Source organism: Electrona antarctica (assembly GCF_951216825.1).
Source record: "Electrona antarctica genome assembly, chromosome: 14".
NCBI lineage: Eukaryota > Metazoa > Chordata > Actinopteri > Myctophiformes > Myctophidae > Electrona > Electrona antarctica.
The window spans coordinates 19,605,850-19,628,214 of record NC_136795.1 but is presented as its reverse complement, the minus strand read 5'-3'; the positions used below and the strand labels follow the sequence as shown (position 1 = coordinate 19,628,214).

At 42.0% G+C, this 22,365-nt stretch overlaps 1 protein-coding gene across 1 annotated transcript; it reads right to left on the bottom strand.

Annotated features, from left to right (window-relative positions):
- Positions 1 to 3,494: 3,494 nt before the first annotated feature.
- On the bottom strand, positions 3,495 to 16,818 carry cnn1b (calponin 1, basic, smooth muscle, b). The gene is made up of 7 exons (XM_079520546.1): positions 16,499 to 16,818; positions 9,868 to 9,989; positions 9,153 to 9,219; positions 7,820 to 7,957; positions 7,091 to 7,207; positions 6,364 to 6,510; positions 3,495 to 5,428 (listed from the first exon to the last, which is right to left on the bottom strand). The coding sequence occupies exons 1-7, from the start codon at positions 16,556 to 16,558 to the stop codon at positions 5,180 to 5,182; spliced, it is 900 nt and encodes a 299-aa protein (XP_079376672.1). The 5' UTR covers positions 16,559 to 16,818; the 3' UTR covers positions 3,495 to 5,179.
- Positions 16,819 to 22,365: the final 5,547 nt, after the last annotated feature.

Here is a 22,365-nt window from a genome sequence, read left to right as displayed (position 1 = left end):
TTCATTGCGGACCCGCTACGGATAAACTGTGGATATTAACCTACCAATAAGCACCCAGGCCAAATGCCATTGCGCAGTAGCCTACACCAACAAGTCTATGCATGGTGTGTGCATAGCCGCATGTGAAACTATATCGTGCTGTATTTTGCTCTCCATTTTATGGTCTTGGTCATGCGAGGAGAGAGAGAGAGAGAGAGAGAGGGTGCAGAGAGAGAGAGGTGTGAATGGAATCGCATCGTGCGTATATGGCACATCTCTCTCATGTTTAGGTAATTAAGGGCGCACCATTGAATGCATGTCACTGTGCCTACATGCTGACATTTTTAAATTGAGAAAAGTCGAGAGTCGGGATTTTGCACATAGTGTGTGTCACACTATGTGCAAAATCCCTACTCTCGACTTTTCTCAATTTAAAAATGATAGACACTTTACCATTGCTCTGGCGACTTGGCAAGTCCTGCACATAAATTAATAGCAGAGTCAGACCTATAGAAGTAACAAGTTGTGAGCTTGTAGAGTGGCTATATTTTCGAGCTGTATAATAAATGTCACGTTATAATGTGTAGGCTGGCTAATACAAGTTCACGCGCGCACATTGTCAGCATGTAGGCACATTCAATGGTGCGCCCTTAATTACCTAAACATGAGAGAGATATGTGCCATATACGCACGATGCGATTCCATTCACACCTCTCTCTCTCTCTCTGCACCCTCTCTCTCTCTCTCTCTCTCCTCGCATGACCATGACCATGAAATGGAGAGCAAAATACAGCACGATATAGTTTCACATGCGGCTATGCACACACCACGCATAGACTTGTTGGTGTAGGCTACTGCGCAATGGCATTTGGCCTGGGTGCTTATTGGTAGGTTAATATCCACAGTTTATCCGTAGCGGTCCGCAATGAACCTATTGTTCAAGCTTCGCACTCCAATACAAATTAAACTATTTGAATAAAGGTTGTACACATCAGTGAAATTAACCTCTGGGAAAATCCCTAATTGAGAGAGTGTATAGGCCTGCACCACAGATCATATAGGCTGCATGGCTAACAGGACTTGGGCACTACCCATCTCTCTATATCATTTGATAAAGGCATATTAAAAACATGACTTGTACACCCAATGCAAATATAAACTTCACAGAATATATACCACTTCGAATTATAACAATCGGTTGAAGATTATCTGAATATCACACAAGTAAAATCTGAACTTTTTTGCGCAACGGGCCATTGCGCTGAGGACTGGCAGTGTTTTACATATACTTGAGGACCTCTGCTTGGAACGCGCTGCATGTGGACGCAACACTTGGAGCTTGTAGATACACGGAATGACGATAAACATTTCACAGAATACATACCACTTTGAATTAAAACAATCGGTTGTGCTTAGCACTCGGCACCAATGCAAATGAAATAGTCCGCACTGGACTAGTAGGCTGATATATTTATTATTGGATGCAGCAGAGCAGAGCCTTTGCTCACTGCAGTTGATGCAACATAATACGTTTTAAAGTTGTTAACAGTGATATATAAACATGAACACTTGGATAGATATCTGTGTAGTTTCCATGCAGGCACAAGCTGCATTTCTCACCTAATTATAGTAAAAATGATATGCGCTAATAAGCGGTGACATCATCATTTCTCAAAAGCTATGTCACTCTCCAGTCGGACTTTTCTGCGGGGCTCAGGAGACTACAACTAAACTCCGCCCATTGGGATACAAAACAGCCCTTCTCTCCTATTGGTTGGTGGTTAACCCCACCCTCTGTGTTGGGTGGACGTTGGGTGGATGTTGCGCCTACAAGCTGTTGTATGCATAGATATATGGTTGTATGGCTTTCGGCTGTGTGTTGACTGCCCCCCCTCCCCCTCATACAACACAATGTTGGGTCAAAGCACGTGACTCCCATTGGTAATACATTGGGCGGCCATGACACTACCCAACGAGCATCCAACGAGCATCCAACGAGCAGAGAATTGCATGAAAGGTGTGAGCTCAGCCTTAGGGTGCACTCACACGGTTAATGCAATTCTCTGTGCTCGTTGGGTGTTGTGTCATGGCCGCCCAGCGGCCCAATGCATTTCCAATGGAGGTCACATGGTTTGACCCAACATTGTGTTGTGTGAGGGGGAGGGGCGCACGACTGCGCCCCTCCCCCTCACACAACACAATGTTGGGTCAAACCATGTGACCTCCATTGGCAATACATTGGGCGGCCATGACACAACACAACATGCATCCAACGAGCATCCAACGAGCACAGAATTGCATGAAAGGTGTGAGCTCAGCCTTAAAGTTTTCAAATAATTATAGTAGAGTAAAAGTATATTTACTTCTGAGATGTACAAGTATAAGTATTGAAATTTCTAAAGTAATTACCTCACAATTGTACTTAAGTACAGCCCTCGAATAAATGTAATGTACAAAGCGCAAGTACATGTACTTGTACTTTACTAGAGTATAATACTTGAAAGTGGATAACATTTTGGAAATGGAACGTAATATTTTGGAAACGTAACATGAACACAGTGGTAGAAAGTAATACAGTACAATTACTCAAGTACTCTACGGAAGTCAAATTCTTTACTTAGTTCTAAAGTACTTTTACTTCTACAATATTTGCCTCTGAGATGTAGTGGAGTAGAACTTCTACTCCACTACATCTCAGAGGCAAATATTGTACTTTTACTCCACTACAATTATTTGAAAACTTTAGCCTACTACAGTAGTTTGTTGTTTCTTTGTAGATTTTGATTATTACTACAAAACATTAATGAACCACTCCAGTCCTATTTAAATTTTGCCATTTGAAAATAGCCGATCTACAAGCTCACATCGTGTTTCATCACCACGTTTTGTGTGCTTGTACTTGTAGATCTGCTATTTTCAAAAGATTTTAATGCATTGTTAAAGACGTGATGTGGGACATTCTGCATAATGATTATTTTACTTTTGGCTTTAAGTAAGTTTTGATGCCAATACTTTTGTAGTTTTACTCAAGTAAATTTTGAATAGTGGACTTATACTTTTGTACCTTTACTCAAGTACATTTTGCAGAGTACTTCTACAGCTTTAAGTAAGTTTTGATGCCAATACTTTCTGGACTTATATTTTTGTACCTTTACTCAAGTAAATTAAGAGTGTACTTCTACATTGTGGTACTGCTACGTTTACTTTAGTAAAATATCGGTGTAGTTCTTCCATCATGTGTACATCTAAAAAACTTGCTTGCTTGTAGAACTGCTATTTAGGATAAAAGGAGGGGGCTTAGTAAGTTAGTATTGAGCTATGGGGGACTCTGGTTAAGTAAGTATAAAGGGCTTTAAGTGGTTAAGCGTGCAATGTTTACCTTCAGCCACTAGATGGCAGAACAGTTCCAATTAAATATTGGTGATGAATCCCTTTGTTGAAGGTTTGTGAATGGAGGATTCTTTAGGACTCCTATTTTGGCAAACAGTACTGTGGGGAGGAAAAAATAAATCTGGTTGGCAATATGTTTTTTTATTTTGCAGTCCAAAGCCAATTAACAAACAAATAAATTCAGGCCATTTTTGTGATGACAGACAGGTCATACACTGTAGCTACCTGACTTTCTTCTTTAGAATCCTTTCATAATTTGCCGCCTGATATGGTAAAATGATTACCATTTACAGCTGGTAGCACTTATGACCTTAAAATAATATTACATTCAAGACATTCGGTGGGCTGACAGTATCACATAAAGGTATTATGATACAGAAAATATAGATACAGTAATAATCTCATGATCTGCATATTTTGATTCATGTCAGCAATTGTCAAGGCACAGAGCTGGGTCCATACTGCGGTTCTAAGGCGTTTTCTGTATGCAAGGTGATGCTAAATAAAGTGCAAACCGAGCAACAATGTATATAAAAGCTGAGGTTCACTGAGGCACAAGGTGAGTGGACTATGTCTCCTAAAATACGAATGCATCACAACAAAATAGTTATGATAAAATGGACACTTTTGGCACTATATGAGGAGTCATTTATGCTACGTTGCATTTTAATATTGTTTTTGCTTGAAATTGTTATGTAATGTGAGCTACACCACCCTGTGACAAAGCATCAATCAGGGTTAAAAATAGTGGTGTTTTTTCTTACATTTCTGTTGGGCTTGGGAATGGTTTTGGGACAACACACAATGTGCTATATCTTGCACCACCCCTTATCCCTAAACTTATTTGCCATTTTTTACTATTTTGAAAAACATTTAAAATAGTTCAAATAGCCGATCTATAAACTCACAAGTTGAACTATTTGAACATGTTTTTCAAGATGTTTGGCAAAGAAGTTTAGGAATAAAGGGCAAGCATGCCCAAATAGGGCCAAACATCTAGAAGCACATCCTGAAATCACAAATTCCCCAAAAAGAATGTTTGAAAAACACACAAAGGTCCATTGACAAACAGTCCAGTAAAGTGGCGAGTTGGCAGGCACGTGAATGTGATCAACAGACAATATGCCAGCGTAATGTAACGTACGTGCACACAGACAAAAGCTACAAGCCTTCCTGCAGGAATCCCCACAAAATAATCCCAGGTGTCTGTTGGAATGCAAGAGTCCACTGTGGAACGAACATGTACTAGTTTAAAAGTGCTAAGCAAGTTGGTCATTTGCTTCCACTCAATCAAAAATCTGTTCCTTTAATGTTCATGTTTTCAAAAAGCGAGTAAGCCAGCATGTCAACAGAAATATATCTCAGATTTCACTGCAAGTATAAAAGCTATTAAGCAAAACAACACAGACAAATCTATAAATAAATCATAAAACTTTAAGATATTCAACAATGCTTTTCTTTGGGTTCATTTGGTAGCAATTCATCAAATTTCTCAGAAAAAGATACACGTTTGGTACCGTTTGGGATAAAGAAGTTGACCACTAAATGAAAAAGTTGACGTTAAGGTTGGTGTAAACATTCTTCTTTGACTCACAGAAAAGACAAGCAGTAAATCCCTTCCGAGTGAAAAATGGCTTGAAACAGCCGGGGAATGGCGGCGATGATGATGATGGCGACTATGTCGGTCACAAGTCAATTAAAAATGTCACGTCGTCAGTGTCACGTCGTCAGTGGCAGCTGGTGTAGTTGTGGTTTGTAAGAGCCAAAAGCGCGAGGGGGAAGGAAGGAGAAGGAGTCCGATATGTTCCCTTCAGTCAGAGTACTGGTAGCCATCGAACTCGGCCTTGTCCCCATTGTCAAAGCAGGCCTCCTCCTCAGTAGGGCTGGTACAGTACTTGTTGTCGAAGACCTGGCGTGGCTGGCCGTAGGACGTCATGCCCTGCTGGGACGAGCCCTTGTTGCTTCCCATCTGCAGGGACACAGTGGTGGTGTCACAGTTCTCCAGGTCCAGCTTCTTGTCGAAGATGTGCCTCCTGGTGCCAGGGGCTGTCATACCAGACTGTGTGTGAGAGAGAGAGAGAGAGAGAGAGAGAGAGATAGAGAGAGAGAGAGAGAGAGAGAGAGAGAGACACATGGGAGTTTGTAGATCGTCTATTTTCGCTAATCATCATGCAATGAATTAAATAGGGCTTAATAGGATTAGTGTGTCAAATCAAATGAGCTTAATTTCTATATGAGAAATGGGACACACCCATACACAGAATCGCTGTGTAGGGGGGGTGGGGGGGTGTTCCAATGGATCTGATGAAGTAATTATTTAGTCACAAGTCCTTGTGACTTTTCATTGGTTAAAAGGTAGTTTAAGTGATTTTATTTGGTTAAAATAAGTGTTAAAATGCTATATCACAATGCTATATTGTGATAGTACTCATTGCTATGTTGCTTTGTTCAGTAACAGGAGTCTTCAACGTCCAACTGGGGAAACTCCCCCCTGTCAGGTGCAAAGAAGCGGCTTGGACTCCTCATGCATAGAAGGAAGCATGAGGTTAGTCCGTTGCTCTCCCCAGGTTGGAAAGGGAAGTGTAGCGCCCAGAATTACATGATATCATCGACAATGGGTTGCAAAATGGGTTGCAAAATCATGGGATAAAAATTAAGGTTAAAAAAAAAGTAACATGTCTCCATGTCTCTCCAGCTTTTTATTAATATAGTGATTTAATCTTTTAACAAAAAACGTATCATTTTAACAACAAAAGATATCACTTACCCTACCTTTAAATATTTATGAAACCCACAGACCGATTTAACAAACTGCCAATCTAAAAGCTCCCAATGTGTCGCAACCTTTTTAAGCTTATAGATGCGCTATTGTCGCTACTTTTGCGCAACACTGTAATATGACGAAGTATAAAATAGGGTTATAGTTAGAAAGAATATGGATGGATACAAGGTTTCTGCTCCACAGTGAAAATATGACAAACTGCTCTCCCTCACCTGGTTGGCCCCCTTGTTGGTGCCCATCTGCAGGCTGATGGTAGATTGGTCCAGGGGAGCTTCCAAGCCCATCTTGGAATCATAGACGTGGCGCTGCGTACCATAAGATGTCATGCCCTTCTGGCTCGCCAGCTTGTTGGTACCCATCTGCAAACATAGTAAAATACATGTCGAACTGTCAAGCTGTCAAACTGTCAAAACAAGGAAGATTGTTTTTTGTTTTTTTGGGGGAAGATGTTTGATGGCCACATGCCAACTGATGGATATGTGAAAGCAAATCCTCCAGTCAGGTTGTAAGGATGTTGAAGTGCCAAGTCACGTCACCATGTAATATAAGCTCCCATCACACTGGCACTATCACTTTATGTATGACTGTGAGCCATTTGTTATCTGCTGCATATGTGTATATCTGATACCGTTTTAAAGATAGACTGCAAGTACACTTTGTGGGAAGCTTGAATAATTAAAAAAAATCACCCAGTGGCCACTCTTGAAGTTGGTTCATCTACCATTACAAATCATCTACCAGTACCATTTATTAAACCATCTAGTTAGCAAGTTAGCTACTTTGCAAGCTGCACTATGTGTCTTCATTTCTTCTTTAACTAACACACCATGTCTAGTGAACAAAGCTCCATTTGTTCATAAAGTTGCATGCAAACACAAAATACACTGACAACAGTACATAATAATCTAATATGATAATGAAATCTTCTGCAGTCCTGACCTGCAGACCAATGATGTTGCGGCCCGCCTTCATCTTCTCGGGAGTGAAGCGACGCTGGGTTTTCTCAGCGTACTTTACTCCCATGTCGTGGTTGGAGTGGAAGCCTTTGGACTGGGCCTGACGAATGAAGAAACAGACATGAATCCAGTGGAAATAGCCTTCATTTTGATCAAACCCCCATGGATTAAAGTTCTCAGCCATTTGGGTTTCATAGAAGCCAGTAAAGCCACCATGTCTATTATGAAAATAGCAGATCTAAAATCTCACAACATGTCGCACTGCAACATGCAAGCTTGTAGAGCTCCCATTGTCGGTTAATACTTATTTCAAGTGGTCAAACTAGCAATAGACTGAGACACAAGTCTCAGAGATGTCATAAAAGCAAAAAGATTGAAGTCTCAATCTGTGATTTCCTCAATTGTTTGGCTGTGTGTATAACGGCAAGAACATGAGATTTAACTTTGCTTTATTCCATGAACCCCAATTTCAAGTTGTTGAACCAAAATATGATATTTTATTCCTCCCTTCCATAACATTGCTATTTCTTGAACATCTCTTGAAGAGCAACCTATACGTCCCTCTTTGTATTTGTGAGATGAGCACCTCCAGCCTCCATTTGTACTCTGTGTCAGTTCATCGCATCATTTTTAAATATAGTCACAGTACAACCGACAGATATCAATGACATTCCCATTTACAGACTATAATGAATGCACTTCTAGTCCTCACCATTCCAGCCAGAGCAATGAGCGAACTCTGGACCGTTGTGTAGTTGCAGTTCTCGAACAGATCGTTGGCCTCGAAGATATCTTGTGGCTGCACACCGTACTCTGTGATGGCCCGGACAAAATTTCCAATGTTTCCCAGCTAATGTGAAAAGCAGAGAAGTGTTTAAATGGAATTATGGAACAATTTTCCAATTCAAGCCTATTGTCTTGGCAGATCGTAGCCACATAGAACTTTGTTTTAAATACGACGAGAGACAGTGCAGGGATGGATATTGTGCTGTTTAATTGTGAATACACAAGGATAAAGTAAATATTTTTTACAAAAATGGACAAGACTCGGAGACAGTCATCAAACTATCATAATTGTTGTGAAGGTTTGTTTCACAGTCGGCCATGCACTGTCTCTATCTTCCAAGCAGTTCTGCTGGGATCTTGCTTTTTGTTGTCGTATCTGAGCCTCCCCTTGCTGAATGGCTGCATCCATTCCAGTAATGCTAATGTCACGGAGCGTATTCTTGGGAAGAGCCTTAACAAACCCTTAAAAGTGCTATTTGCTTTTTCAGTCCCGAACAAAAGGAGCTGAGAGCCACGCTGAGACGAGAGGGGTCTCAATTTGATAAGGCAGCTGCCGTCTGGAATGTAAATAAGCCCTGCATGCATCCTCCACGCCAAGATAATGCACTACATTATGGTTACACGTGCTCTAGAAAACATCCCACAACTCTCTGAAACAGTGGACTAACTGGACCCATTTTCAAATACTATTTTCCGTGGTCTTACACATTTAATTGGGCTTGCCTTGTAATGAAGGGAGTAAAAGCTTTCCTGCCACAAGGGGCCTGGGTGCAAAAATTGCTGTGGGCTAACTTGCTCATGCTAATTTATTGGAGGATGGGGGGGCTACGGCCCAATTATAATTATAGGGGATGTTACAACCCCACATCCCCATGGAAATTCTGTGCATGGTGTGTTTTTCACTTTGCATTCATTTCCCATCATTAACATTTCATCAAAAGGCCAAAATGGCTTTATGGAACTAAGCTTCCTCTATCTTTTAAGGACCACGATTTGATTTTGCTCATACAACTTGTGCATTGATTATAATAGTTAGTGAAGGCTATTAATAACAATAATGAACACAGCACATTCCTCTGTTAGTTTATCTAATTAAATCAAATGGAGACAAATCGACCCTTATGGGTGCATTTGTACAGTCGCCAAGTTAAATTAAATCTGAGGCTTTTACTCTGTATAGGACACTAATGAAGTGCATTACAATAGCAGCGCCAGCCTATAGTAATAATGACACATGTCTTCCAGAGTGATTGTCTCACCTGGTGCCAGTTCTGACTGGAGCTGGAGACCTTTTTCACAGAGCCAGGCTGAAGTGCATTGATGAGTCTGAGTTGAGGGTAAATAATAATACACCATAAATACAGAGATTACAGGCAGTATACGGTTTTATATTCTAAAGTTAGTTAGCTACAGCATGCATGCTCAATAGCACAATATTATACAATAACAGACATTGGTACAAAATGAACAAAGGCCTATGGATTAAACAATATGTATACTGTATACGATGCTTCCTATGCTTCCTATGGTTCACTGAAGTGAAACTGGCCCCCCAAAAAGGGAAACACTTACGTATACGTCTATGGCTAAAACTATGCTCAGCTACTGTCTCTCTCTCCATCTCTCCAAACCTTCCACACAGTGTTCCTTACAGTACGTTTTAACAGCGGGCGACAGCCAGACACATTTTCCGGAAGTGCATTTTGTCAATGGGACCCGGCAACTACTGGCCATAGAGGCGATAACAGGCGAACAGGCGATGGTCGAAAAGTGGGCGGGGGAACGTCGGCCGAAAAGATAAAAATAATTCATCTTTGGGCAACGTCGCCCGGCGATAGTGGGCGATTGGGCGATAGCCAATGAAATTCAAGCGATGCTCGGCGTTGGTCGCCCGCTGTTAACGTACTGTGAGTGTTCATTTATATCCATTTATACACTCTACAGGGTTAAATGAACACTGAGGATTTGACTCACTCGCAGAGCAGCACCCCGTCCTTCAGGCTGTCCATGAAGGGCTCCCCAACACTCTTGCCGGTCACATCTTGAATCCACAGCCTCAGTTCCTCCTCTTTCTGTGGGTCGTACTTCCCTGCAAGCTGAAAGAGAGACAGAGAGAGAGAGAGAGAGAGAGAGAGAGAGAGACAGAGAGACAGAGAGACAGAGAGACAGAGAGACAGAGAGAGAGACAGAGAGACAGAGAGACAGACAGAGAGAAAGAGAGAGAGAGAGAGAGAGACAGAGAGACAGAGAGAGAGAGTACACTACTGAAATCCTCAGTGATAAGATGCAATCCATAACTTTAATGTTGAACAATGAACCCAGTCGCCGTACCCCATGGAAGCAGTGACAACATTGAGCTTTCCTATCCTATTAGGATCCTATTATCCTATCCTATTAGGAAAGGCAAACATATTTCCCATTGAGTTTTATGCAATACGTCTTGTCAACCAGTAGATGACCTGACCACAGGATCCACAGTACGTAAACGTCTTCATAGAAAAGCAGGGAAAACAGACTTGGCAGACCACCACCTCCAATCATCACCACACTTGTGTTATTAGTTCTATTAACATCCTCTTGCTCTAGCATACAGATTGGTTCAAAATGTTTTGGTTAAAGTTTTATTCACACCAAGAAGTCTGTATTGCGCTTTTAATGTAACTCTGAGTGTACAAATGAAATGGACCCATAAGAGTCAAAACAGCAAGACCTTTCTGGATTCATTAATGAACGCCATGAACTAAATTCCATTTGAACGGTGGCTCCAATTGGACAACCTGTTTTCCCCCTTTTTATAAAGTGCTTGAGTGACTTTTAAACACCCCTGAATGCCCAATAAATACGCTAATACTGCAATCCGTGAGCTTTATATCCTACCCGGGATTCGAACCCCAGGTTCCCATGTGTGAGACCAAAGCAAAAATCAACCGTTTACGCAAAACAGAATCCCTGTTTGGTCGGGGGAGATATTACGCTTATGAACCTTGAGGCAGTGGTTGTCAACCAGCAGGTCTGTACTGTACCCAGCAGCACCAGGATTAGCTCTGGTCCATAGCTCTAATGGCGTTGCATTTAGAGCTATGTTACCGATGACCAGCCTCTCGTCTTTAGCGTAAATTTAAAAAAAAGTTTTTGCTTATCACCAATACAAAAGGCAGGTTGTGTCATTAGAAAGCCTACTTTCCTTAGTGGAAGCACTCTGAGCCCCCTAGCACACGTATTAGAGGTACTTTTTGGCCAAAAAGGTATTATTTCTCCACCGGAAAAAAAAGATACTTTTAGTTACTCCACTGCGCCCTCTACCGATATTGTCAAGAGAAAACCCTCATACAGAATATTTTTCCTCTGGTGAAAAAAATAGGGGTGATCAGGTCCAGACCCCGGGCAGAGGCTTTTGTGCTGGTTCTGGACAACGGTGTATCCGACGGACTCGACACCAGGCACTGTACTCCCTGTGGTGGTGTGGAACGCGTGTGTCAAATGTGAAGTCAGTGGGGCAAACGGTTCTCAAGTTACGTGTATTACAGACGTAAATACACACGTAGGTACAGAGACTTGGTGCATTTATATAAACCATGTTCCTGGTCTTGGGGGGTGGGGGGGGCGTATCTACAGAAGCACAACTGAAGAGTAGCCTATTACTGGAGCGGATTTACTTCATAAGGCCAGCAAGCAACAACATACCTGCACTCACAATCCCTTGTGAGTAATATTGAGTATTATGGTGTTTTTATTGTTCATATTCCATGCCCAAATGTAGTTTTAGATGTCTATAATAACTATGTTTTTACCCGAGCTTGTCTCATAAGGGTCCACATTCCGCCGCACTTCTCTTTGAAAGAGTTATAAGAAAAGGGCAATCGGATCAAGGGTATAAACAAAACAAACAAAAACGTGAAATGAAAAATAAATGGCCAGGGGACATTCCTGCATGCAGAAACGCACTAGGCTTCTGCTCTCTCTGCTCTCCATGTATTTCCTTATTGGCACAAACACATGGTCCTAATGCTCTGAATTGTTGGTGGTGTAACTCCCCTCCTCCCTCATATCCCCTCTACTGCGCTCTCCCTCCTTTTTCTGATCATTCTGGGTCTAAACTCCCTGTCTGGAAGAGGGCCTGCCAGATCGACAGCCAAAACAAACGGGTAATTCAAAGCAGCGGGATTCGTTCAGCTTCCCAGTCCATCACACCAAACTTGGGAGAAACAGCTCTCTCTCTCTCTCTCTCTCTCTGGATCACTCACCCCCTCCAGCCCTCTCTCTCTCTCTCTCTCCCCCCCCTCCAGATCTCGCTCTCTCCCTTTCTCTAATATATCCCTGTATTTCCCTCCTCCATATCTCTCTCCCCGTTTATCTCGGTTCATCTCCCTTTCACTCACTTTGTCGGCTGGTCTCCCTCTTTTTCACGCTCACTCACTTGGAGGAAGATAAGAGAGGATGACAGCTTCCTTGATATCATCAGGTACACTGTAAAATACTCAGTGTTCATTTAACTCTGAGAGCGTACAAAGGGAACCAAATGGACCCATAAGGGTCTGTTTAGTTCCCTTTGTAAGCTCTCAGAGTTACAGATCCTTAAAGGGACACTTGTCACTTGACACTGTAATATACATGTGCTTTTACTAGATATTTTTGATTTTAGCAGTAAGCCCAGGCAGTGTCTAAAATATCTAAAACCACATATTACACACAAAGACCCCAGGAAAGTGTTCTAAATCTTCTAAACACTCTGCCTGACACTTCCTTGCATACGTGATGCACCTTTTACCCCTTCCTTGGCTCTCTCTCCCCCAATCTCACGCTTTCCATCTCCCCACCGGACTTTCCATCTCCCCAACGGACTTTCCGGAATCTTTTTGCAGTGTGCCAGCTCTTCAGGCGAACCATGTCCGATAAAGACAAGCCAAGAGCGACAGCACTCCCCACCCCACCCCACCCCAGCCAAGGTATTCTGGTTCAGTTTTGATTGATTTAACCTTGTTTGTCCTTTTCGCTACAGCGCTTGGGAATGCGAGCCGAGCCGGTTCCGTTTTAAGCCAAATGTTTAATAAGAGCTAAAGCCACGCAAGAGCTCAACTAGTGTGGCAAAGGGCCACGACTACGAGTCCAGTTGAGTCAAATGTACGGCCACAGGAAAACACTGTTCTCAGAGTAGAAACAGAAGCCAAACAAACCATTGTGACCTCTTCAATGAACCCAGGCTCATTGAAGCATAATTACTGGAGTCACCATGGAGGGATCCAAAACACACACACTGTAAAGGGCCGTCCACACGGGAACGATAACTTTATAGATAACTATAACTATAAATATGTCATTCCAAACATTTTACCACAACTAGCAATGACGACAGTGGCGAATGATATCATTGGGATCAACTTTGAAAGCTATTTGATGAAAACATACTGATCACACTGATCTGCCAATCAAAATCTATCAGAATATACAGGGCATCATTGCGTTCAACACATGTTTAACACATCACTGACGTTCAACCTGTTCACAGTACGTTATCATTCATCAGTGTGGATGACGTCATAGTTATCTTTATGGTGGCCTTACGGTCCTTAGGCCTGAGACCCTGTTGGCTCTCTTTCTATAGTTCTTTCTAGAGCCTAAACTAACCAGTAATAGCTCTAGTGGGGGGAAAAAGTACTTCAAAAAGGTTATTTTTCAACTGCTGGAAATGGATATTCTCTCAAGTTTTCCTTGTGACATAATTAGGGGGAAAGATTTACATATTTACGTACCGGTAACCATAAATATGACATAAATGTAAGGTGCTGTAAAGTAAAAATGTAAATGTAATTCAGGGGTGCCATGAATAATAATGTTATTTACATGGGTGCCCTGAACCAAAAAAAACACTGGTTTAGAGATTACATTGTTCCATGAGGCGGCCATAGTTGAGTGGGTCGAGAGACCGTCTGGGAATCAGAAGGTCCCTAGTCCGCACCCCGGTCCGCCCAGTCCATGGGCCAAGACCCCAAACTGCTCCAGAGTGCCGTTTTAATGGTAATTCTCCACTGCTCTTAATGGGTAACTGCTGCCTTGCTCGTATGTGCAATTGTACAGTGAAGGAGACAGACATTGGAACAATTCGTTATGGTATCGCATATTGCTGCTCTGCAGGTAAGTATTAAGTAAAGCACTGCATGCAGATCGTGCAACGTTCAATTAGATCTGTTGTTGTCTCTTCTTTTTATTGACACCGTTTATGACCCCTTCCCTTTCTCCTCCCCACTGACTCATCATTAACGGTAGGGTGCATCTATTCCAGCCCGTAGCTGGCAGAGGCAGCGCCTGCCTGTCGTCCATTCTATATGGTCACGTCCACCTCCGTTCTGTTCTGGTGAGGCTTTTGTCAGAGCTAGACTCCAGTGTAAACTGTTTAGAGTAGGAACACTTTCTCAAGCTCTGAGACGTGAGTCTGGGCCCTCCTTAAAAGGAGGTCTGAGGGGCTGATGTACCTGTCAAGTTGCTCTGCTTCATCTTGACGTCATCATGGAACTTACTTTACTACTACGTTAGTTAGCATGACCCGCAAAGGCCTTAGGGTTAGCTCATGTTTAATTGGGGACACATGTTGTATCCAGTAGCATGGCAAAAACTAAATCTGAAGCCTCTTGGTGCTGAAGAAAAAACACACACACCCCTGGTGTAGTTAGTATTTTACCAATCTGAGAACCCATCATCAAAAAATAAAGGAAAACAGCTCCCTCTTTTCCTTCGAATTTGATGTTAGTCAAGAGTCTGTCTCAAGAGACTAGTATTCTACTGACTGAATATAACTGGAATAAAAACATGTTCTAGCCTGTTGAATGAATGAGGCCAATACATTTCAGTATAGTCTTGTGCTAAGTTTCCCTGACTAGACTAGAATCATGAAGACAAATGGTATGAAGACTAATAATATAGTAATAATATGGTTACACTATTTTCCCTCTCTGTCTCTGAAGTGAAAATGGCCTAACGCCATGTCTCAACTTTTTCAACTTTTTCAGGACCCCCAAGTTTCATATGCATTAGGGCCAGGCCACATACCCTCATTTGACCCTAATTTGATTTTATCGCTGGGAACTTGGAGTTACAGACAGGTAAAACTCCATATTTGGTTCCTAACTATCAATAATTTCATGGGGAAACCTACTGGAACCGCCTCAAGGGCCCCTCCCCTGGGGGTCTCTGGACGCCATGTTGAAATCCAAGGTACTGCAGGTTTCAAAGAACGTCATTCTGTGTGTGATCAAAGTGGCAATGACAGACAACAGAGCTGGCAGACGCTGCTGACAATGACTGGGATGACTAGAACCTCTCAGCGGATAGTCACTAAGCTGGAATATGTTGACCTTTCTCACCCAGAAAAAAAGAAAACTAAAGAAGCCTACTGTCAGCAGCTCTGATTCATAGGCTCGCTCGACATACACATTCTTTTCTGTCATGGTATTACTGTATAAAAGATGTGACGAAACACCCAAAGCATGCCAGGCCTTTCCAAAATCTCCTAAACCACAATTAGTCCATGTTGTCACCTCTTCCTGGAACCCGGATCCGTTTGAATTGAATGGAGCCGATGACAGCTGGCTGTTATGTTGTACTGTGATGGGGCTGTTATTGTACTGTGATGGGGCTGTTATGTTGTACTGTGATGTGGCCTTTTCAGTTGAATAAAAATGACTAATAAAATTGTCATGTTCTTTTTATCTGTTTGCAATTTATATCCAGTTTGATCTATTGTAGTGATTTAGTCTGCAAAGCAAATATCCCTCACATCTGTCCTACCTGCGGCTGTGATGAGTAAAAAGTAAGCTATATGTAGACTTTAAATATTGGGTTAGCCTATAATTGAAACCTGTTTACAAATGAAACCCTATTGACCCTTAAGACTGTAACCCTGAGATTGTACAAATTTAACCATTTTGTTCCATTTGTACACAGGATTTTAAGAACATAAGTTGTTTAAAGGCATTTGTTTTTGTTAAAATAAGTGTTATAGCTCTATAATTCTGATACTCATTGCTATGTGTATGATAATGGGACTGTCTCTCCAGCTCTTTATTTCTTTATTAAACAATAAATAAATTTTCTGGTCGGGATACCAATTTTATCCATCAGGAGAGAGAACTTTAAACAAGTGCAATTGGAAGCATGACACAAAGAAATTACCAAACAAAATTGGAACTGGAACACTATGAATTGAAGCCGATACGTGCATGGGTACTCTCTCGTGATTGGCTGAAATTGCTAGCCCACCTGAAAATGTATTTTCTGTTTATTAAAGGCGTGCGGAGACTGAGTCGGGGTCGGGGACATACTGAACAAGCACGCTATGGCAATGATTATTATCACAATATAGCTTTAACACTTGTAATATATGTATAGCCTATTATAAATATCACTTTTATACCCTCCTAACTGAGTCCCAGCCGACCTTTAGCTATACTGTATGTGCGTCAGGTGCACATGGGTTCTCCCACTGCGCTTCAAGCAAGTGATTGATAACTGCGACCTGAGGCCACAACGCGATGACAGATATAGAACATGTCTTCTTTCATCAGTGTCATCTAAACGTAATGATCCTGTCCCAATACAAACATTATCTTACCTTACTCTTGACCTCGGCAGAGAGACCGAAGGCAGGGCCGCTCCTGAAATGTCCTGACATGTTGCGGTCTTTCTCTTCTCTTTGGGGTTATTATTTACAGTGGCGTTGCCGCGTTGGAAGAAGGAATGGGGCTTTAAAAAAATAAATGGATTACACCACCAGATCTATCCAGGCAAAAACAAAAGAAAAATCCCACCAAAACCGGACCAATCCGTGGATATAATTTGAATCAAATGCGCAGCACCGCAGATTTATGCAAGCTATGCCGTGGAGTTCAGCTTCACCCTGCACAGGGCTTTTTTGGAACAACTCTTCTGACACTTTTCTCAATCTTTTTTAAACTCTTCCCAGCTGCGCGTTCTCCATTGGCCGCGGCCGCCGTCCAATCCTCTCCATCGGAGTGATGTCACCGCTCTGGCATTACAGTTTGATCACTCTGTCACTTTTTCCACCTAAGGGTAATTCAAAAAGATGCTTTTCATTTTGTGACGCGCTGCAATTTCCTGCGATTATGTGGTATGAATGACGGCGGTCGACCACTGTCGGAGTGGACAGACATTGGCAGTTGTGATTGATAAAGTAGCAATGTGCTGTAGGCCTATGTGTTTTATTATGTATTTATTTATTGAGCTATTGTTTATACTGTACAGCTATTATTTTAACTCAGGTGTATCGTAACCCTTTTTATATTGATTGAAAATTGCATTTCACCGTATATAATGGGTATACATTTCAAAAGAAAGCACAAGTCAATACAAAAACTGCTACTTTGAGGACGAAACCATGATAAAGCACTGAGACTTCTTTACATCATGGACAGGATCCTCCATTTTCAATTAATCAGAACAACACGTGCAAATATAGCCTACACTATGAAAAGTCACACCCGTGTGAAGTGAGTGGTGCAACTCCGTGTGGGGGTCCCCGGGGAGTCCCCAGAAGTTCCAGACCCACAGGACCACGGCCAGGGTGCCGACCCGGTTCGTCCGAAACGGTAGAGAAATGAGAGAGTTACCATGTGGGGGTCCCTGTGGAGTCCCCGGGGGGGTCCCCGGAACATTCAGACCCCAAAGAACGCGCCCAGGGGGCCGGGCCGATTTCGGCGAGCCGCCCCACGTCCGAAACGGTTGAGAAATCACTGTGTGGGGGTCCCTCTACTGTACCCTCTACTGTACTGTACTGTCACTGTACTGTACTGGCACACCCGAAATCATCATATACAGTTAATATGTGCGTGTGTGTTTGTGTGTGTGTTAGGTTGCGCACAGGTGGTGAAAAACAACCATGCTATTTTCGTGCTCATACCCAGCCAGCCAGGCAGGCACCCACACACATAGCTCCGTAAGGGAGTGGTTGCACCACTCAAAAAAGGAAATCATCATATAAGACTACAGGGGCCAGTTTCGAATTGGAGCCGTCTGTAGGTGCACCTTTGAGAGCGGTTTTGAAGGACTCGGCCACTCTGAGTCAAGGGATTCACATTTTGCCCCATATTTTTGTGGCATTTTGTTTATAGTCATGATTTCTCTGATATGGTGGTCTGTCATTTAGAATCCCAATTGGGCCTACTACTGCCTATAGCCTAGCCTAATGTTGCCGTACTGATGTAGAAGGTCTATATTATGAAATGGAGTGAGGGATCCTATACAAACACAAAACATATTCAAGTTAAAATACAGAAGGGAAGAGGGCAGGTGATATAGGGTGAAGAAGGCTAGGGCCTATGGGACCTCCAAACTAAACATACACACTTACACAGCCAATAAACAAATCAAAATAAATATGCAAATGAATAAAGTAATCATAGAAATCTGGCAAAACCCATGGCATGCAGTCTCCAAATACAATATGGCACGGTGGGAAAAACAGTGAAAGGTGTTAGTTTAGGTTAGTCAGTTGTCCTTATACGATAGATCACATCATCTGGTTACCACTCAATACAAATTCATTATAGAAAATATTACAAAATGACTAAAAAACTAAATACCAAAACATACCCAGTCAATATAGCCTACTCAATAAATTCGGCCTATGGCCATTTTTTGCGGCCATAGGTGTTTTTTGTGCAAAACGAATGCTTGGAATGGATTCAGAATCATGAAAAAACCCTAGTTTGACACGTCACATGCTACTTAAAGCATGACATTTAGAACATTATTAGTCTGGCAACAGCCGATAGGTAGAGATAACGGTGAAATGATCAATTCTCTGCTCAGTATATTCTCTAATTGTAATTACTTCTAGCCTATAGGCCTACACATGTCATAATGGTGACGTAAATGTATTAGTCTTTTAGCTGGAATACCCTCAAGGACACCTGAAGGGTCCCCAGGCCCCATGTTGAGAACCACTGTTTTAGAACATGTAGAATTACATAATTGGAAAATAAATCTATATCTTATCTATATAGCAACAAATTATACAGGTAGGTCACACTCACACAACAGGCTGATTATTGTGGCATATGGCAATGATATGATACAGGATCACAAAATGATATAGTCCTACTCCTAAAGGTCAAACAGTTGACCTACCTGGACTGTCTTGGACTTGGTGTGCTTATTAGTCAATCTCAACAGCCACCCCAACAGCAATAAAGTAAAGCATGCTGCCAACGAAAGATGAATTACATGTTTATTTTTCATCTTCTAGTTTTTCATTTCACTGCCTAGCCTAGTGTCTGTCATGCTTTTAGAGCAAGTGAAATGTACAAAGTCATAATACACATGCTTTACTAGCCTGGTGCCTTTCCAGCCTGATTCGCTACATTCTGTGAATTTGTTTTGTCATTAATGACAAAACAAATTCACAGAATTTGTCTGGAAACCAGGCTAGTGCTTTACACGTTTAGAAGCATCAGCTTCCCCGTTCACTTCCATTTTATGGGAGCAAAGGGGTGGAACATCATTGCGCCGCATTGATGGAGTTGAAGTGTATGAACTCCAATGCGTATGAAGCTTGGAGTTCAACATTGGTGAACTTTGATCGGATATCAATCAATAGGAAAGAAGCGTTGGTGACTAACTGGTTACCATCAGATCACTGAACACCGCCTGTCACCATGCAGGCTGGCCTTGGACTTTTTCTTTTTCCACGTGGATCTACAATGTGGATTTTACTATAGTGAAAGGTTAGCGCTCGATGTGAGAAACATAGAGATTACCTTAGATTAGCTGATCATACACACACACGGGGGCAGACAGGAACGAAAACATAGTCTTCAGCCTTTAGCCATCCGGCCTGGCGGAGACAATTAACAGGGAGCATATGAATCTGACAACAGCAAGTGGACCAGCAGTGGACAACAAACTGACAGATCAACATAGATGATTAGCAGCAATGGAATACAACACTACACATATTATATTTTTCATAAAGTTTCATTTTGTCAAGCTAAAATTGAAATTTTAATTGTGATTTTGTCTGATATGGTGGTCTGTCATTTAGAACCCCATTAGGCCTATACTGCCTATAGCCTAGCCTGATGTTTCCATACTGATGTAGCAGGTCTATATTATGAAATGACTACGCCACACTCACAAATAGGAGTGAGGGATCCTACAAACACATAAACCATATCATTAGTACTGTATATGTTGGACAATGTAACTGAACTAGGCAGGGTTCACCAATTTGGTAGGCCGCAGGTTCAGAATGAACAGAACCAGAGGCTGATGTAACAAGTGTCAAGTTTAATTCATGTAGAAAAATATATTCTAGTTAAAATACAGAAGGGAAGAGGGGTTATTATAGCTGAGAAATCATGATCCTAAAAGTGGGACTGAGCCCAAGAGCAGGTGATATAGGATGAAGGCTAGGCCACTAGGTCCGACCTACTGGGACCTCCAAACTAAACATACACAACCAATAAACAAAAATAATATTAAAGTAATCATAGCAAACAAAACCAAAACTACGCAATATTAATTAATGGAACAGTACATGCCTAATGCCATAATGTTTCATTTTGTCAGTTTCCAACTCATTTGAATTTGAAAGGATAGGGAACAATGACAAATGGAAACACATTACAGTATGCATGTTGAGGTTCCAAAACTAGAATTAATTTGGAGAGACACAAATCTGTTACTACTTAGTCCTCATTGCTTTTTATAATCATTGTTTATCATAAACCTTTCAGAGACCGGCTATGACTATTTTGGAAAGTTGGATCTTGTTCGAGTCAGTCCGACTTGGCATCAGCCTTTCAGAACATATTACTATTGCTGATTTTCAGCAATAGTACTTTAAATGGTGTGAAACTGGCATGTTGTCGCCTTGTCGGCCTATTTAAAGGTGAGAAACAAGCCTGTCGGCTTGTATGCTTTCTTTCCTCTCAGCTTGTCATCGCATTCACACGGCGTGCATCATGGCCTACCTGTCACATTGGCATGTACCCATATGATGCTGCACAGTGGCAGCTGTTCTGGAATTGTTTTGACATAGTTTTGACTGTATGTGGCTACTGTAGACCTGACATCAGCCTGAGAACTATGACATAGTTATCCAGTTTTAAACCAGTGTGTAATTCCTCTCCTCTCCTCTCTTCACTATTTGCACATAAGATATTTGGTGTAGAGGGAAAAAAGTAGGTGAGCCCCCTACTCTCCCGAGGGACCCCAGCCAATCTAAGTATTTAGGGGTAAAGGAATATTTCACTTTAAAACATGTTTGAGGTCATCTTAACGTCTAAACTGTAAAAAGGATGGACCTTCCAAGGAAGGGACTGCACACTCCAGGGAATAGAGATGGACAACTTACTGCATAAATGTATTTATTACCACAATGTGTTTTGCCCTGAGTGCATAGCACCTGACGAGATATACAAAGAGACAGAGATATAAAGATCCAGAGATATACAAAGACACAAAGAGAGACAGAGCATTACAAAGAGACAGACATACATAGACAGAAAGAGAGACAGAGACATACATAGAGAGAAAGAGAGACAGAGACATACATAGACAGAAAGACCACAGGCTAAAGTTTGTCCACTCACAATAGGAGAGTAACTATTGCAGATTAATAGGTAGCCTATCTATCATACACTGTTCCCCGGCAACAATGGGAAGGCTTTACATCGATCAGCGGAGCCATTGTTTACACAGACCCGAATATAATTGCTCCGAACAGCTGGCGAAGGGACTTTAGCTCACCACAACATTCACAATTACATACATGTATTCTGACATCACCATTGATTTTTACAGCATGGCTCTGTAAGAGGCTAGCTGTCTACGAGAGGCTGTGTGTGTGTGTGTGTGTGTGTGTGTGTGTGTGTGTGTGTGTGTGTGTGTGTGTGTGTGTGTGTGTGTGTGTGTGCGTGTGTGCGTGCGCGTGCGTGTGCGTGCGTGCGTGCGCGCGTGCGTCTGTGTGTGTGTTCTGTCTGTCAACCAAAACCTAATCTCGCAAACTGATGAACGCATCAAATATCTTGTGCACGCTGCGCCAAAACTGTTGTGCACATGGCCAGTAAGTAGACCACAGACACTAACTGGTTTCCACTTGCTTTATACTTTTTTTAAATATTAATTTCATAATGGAAGTTAGTGGGGCTCTGATCAGGCTGAAACATTGCACACATTTGGAGTCAGATACATTGTAGAAGACTGACATCACAGGCTGCTCACATGAAGTCCGAGGTCAACATTGGAGCGGTGACGTTTCTATGTGGATTCCGAGGTCCACATCATGACCTACAGTTTCACTATGGCCTCTTAATGAAAACGGCAGGTGGATTCTCGCCAACTGGAGAAAACCAGTTCAAGACCTTTCCCTGGGAAATCTGGACAGGCATACTGTTGAAGAGGGGCATCCCCGCAGTAAATGTCCAGTAAAAAAGTAATCGATTGATGTTGATGCCACGG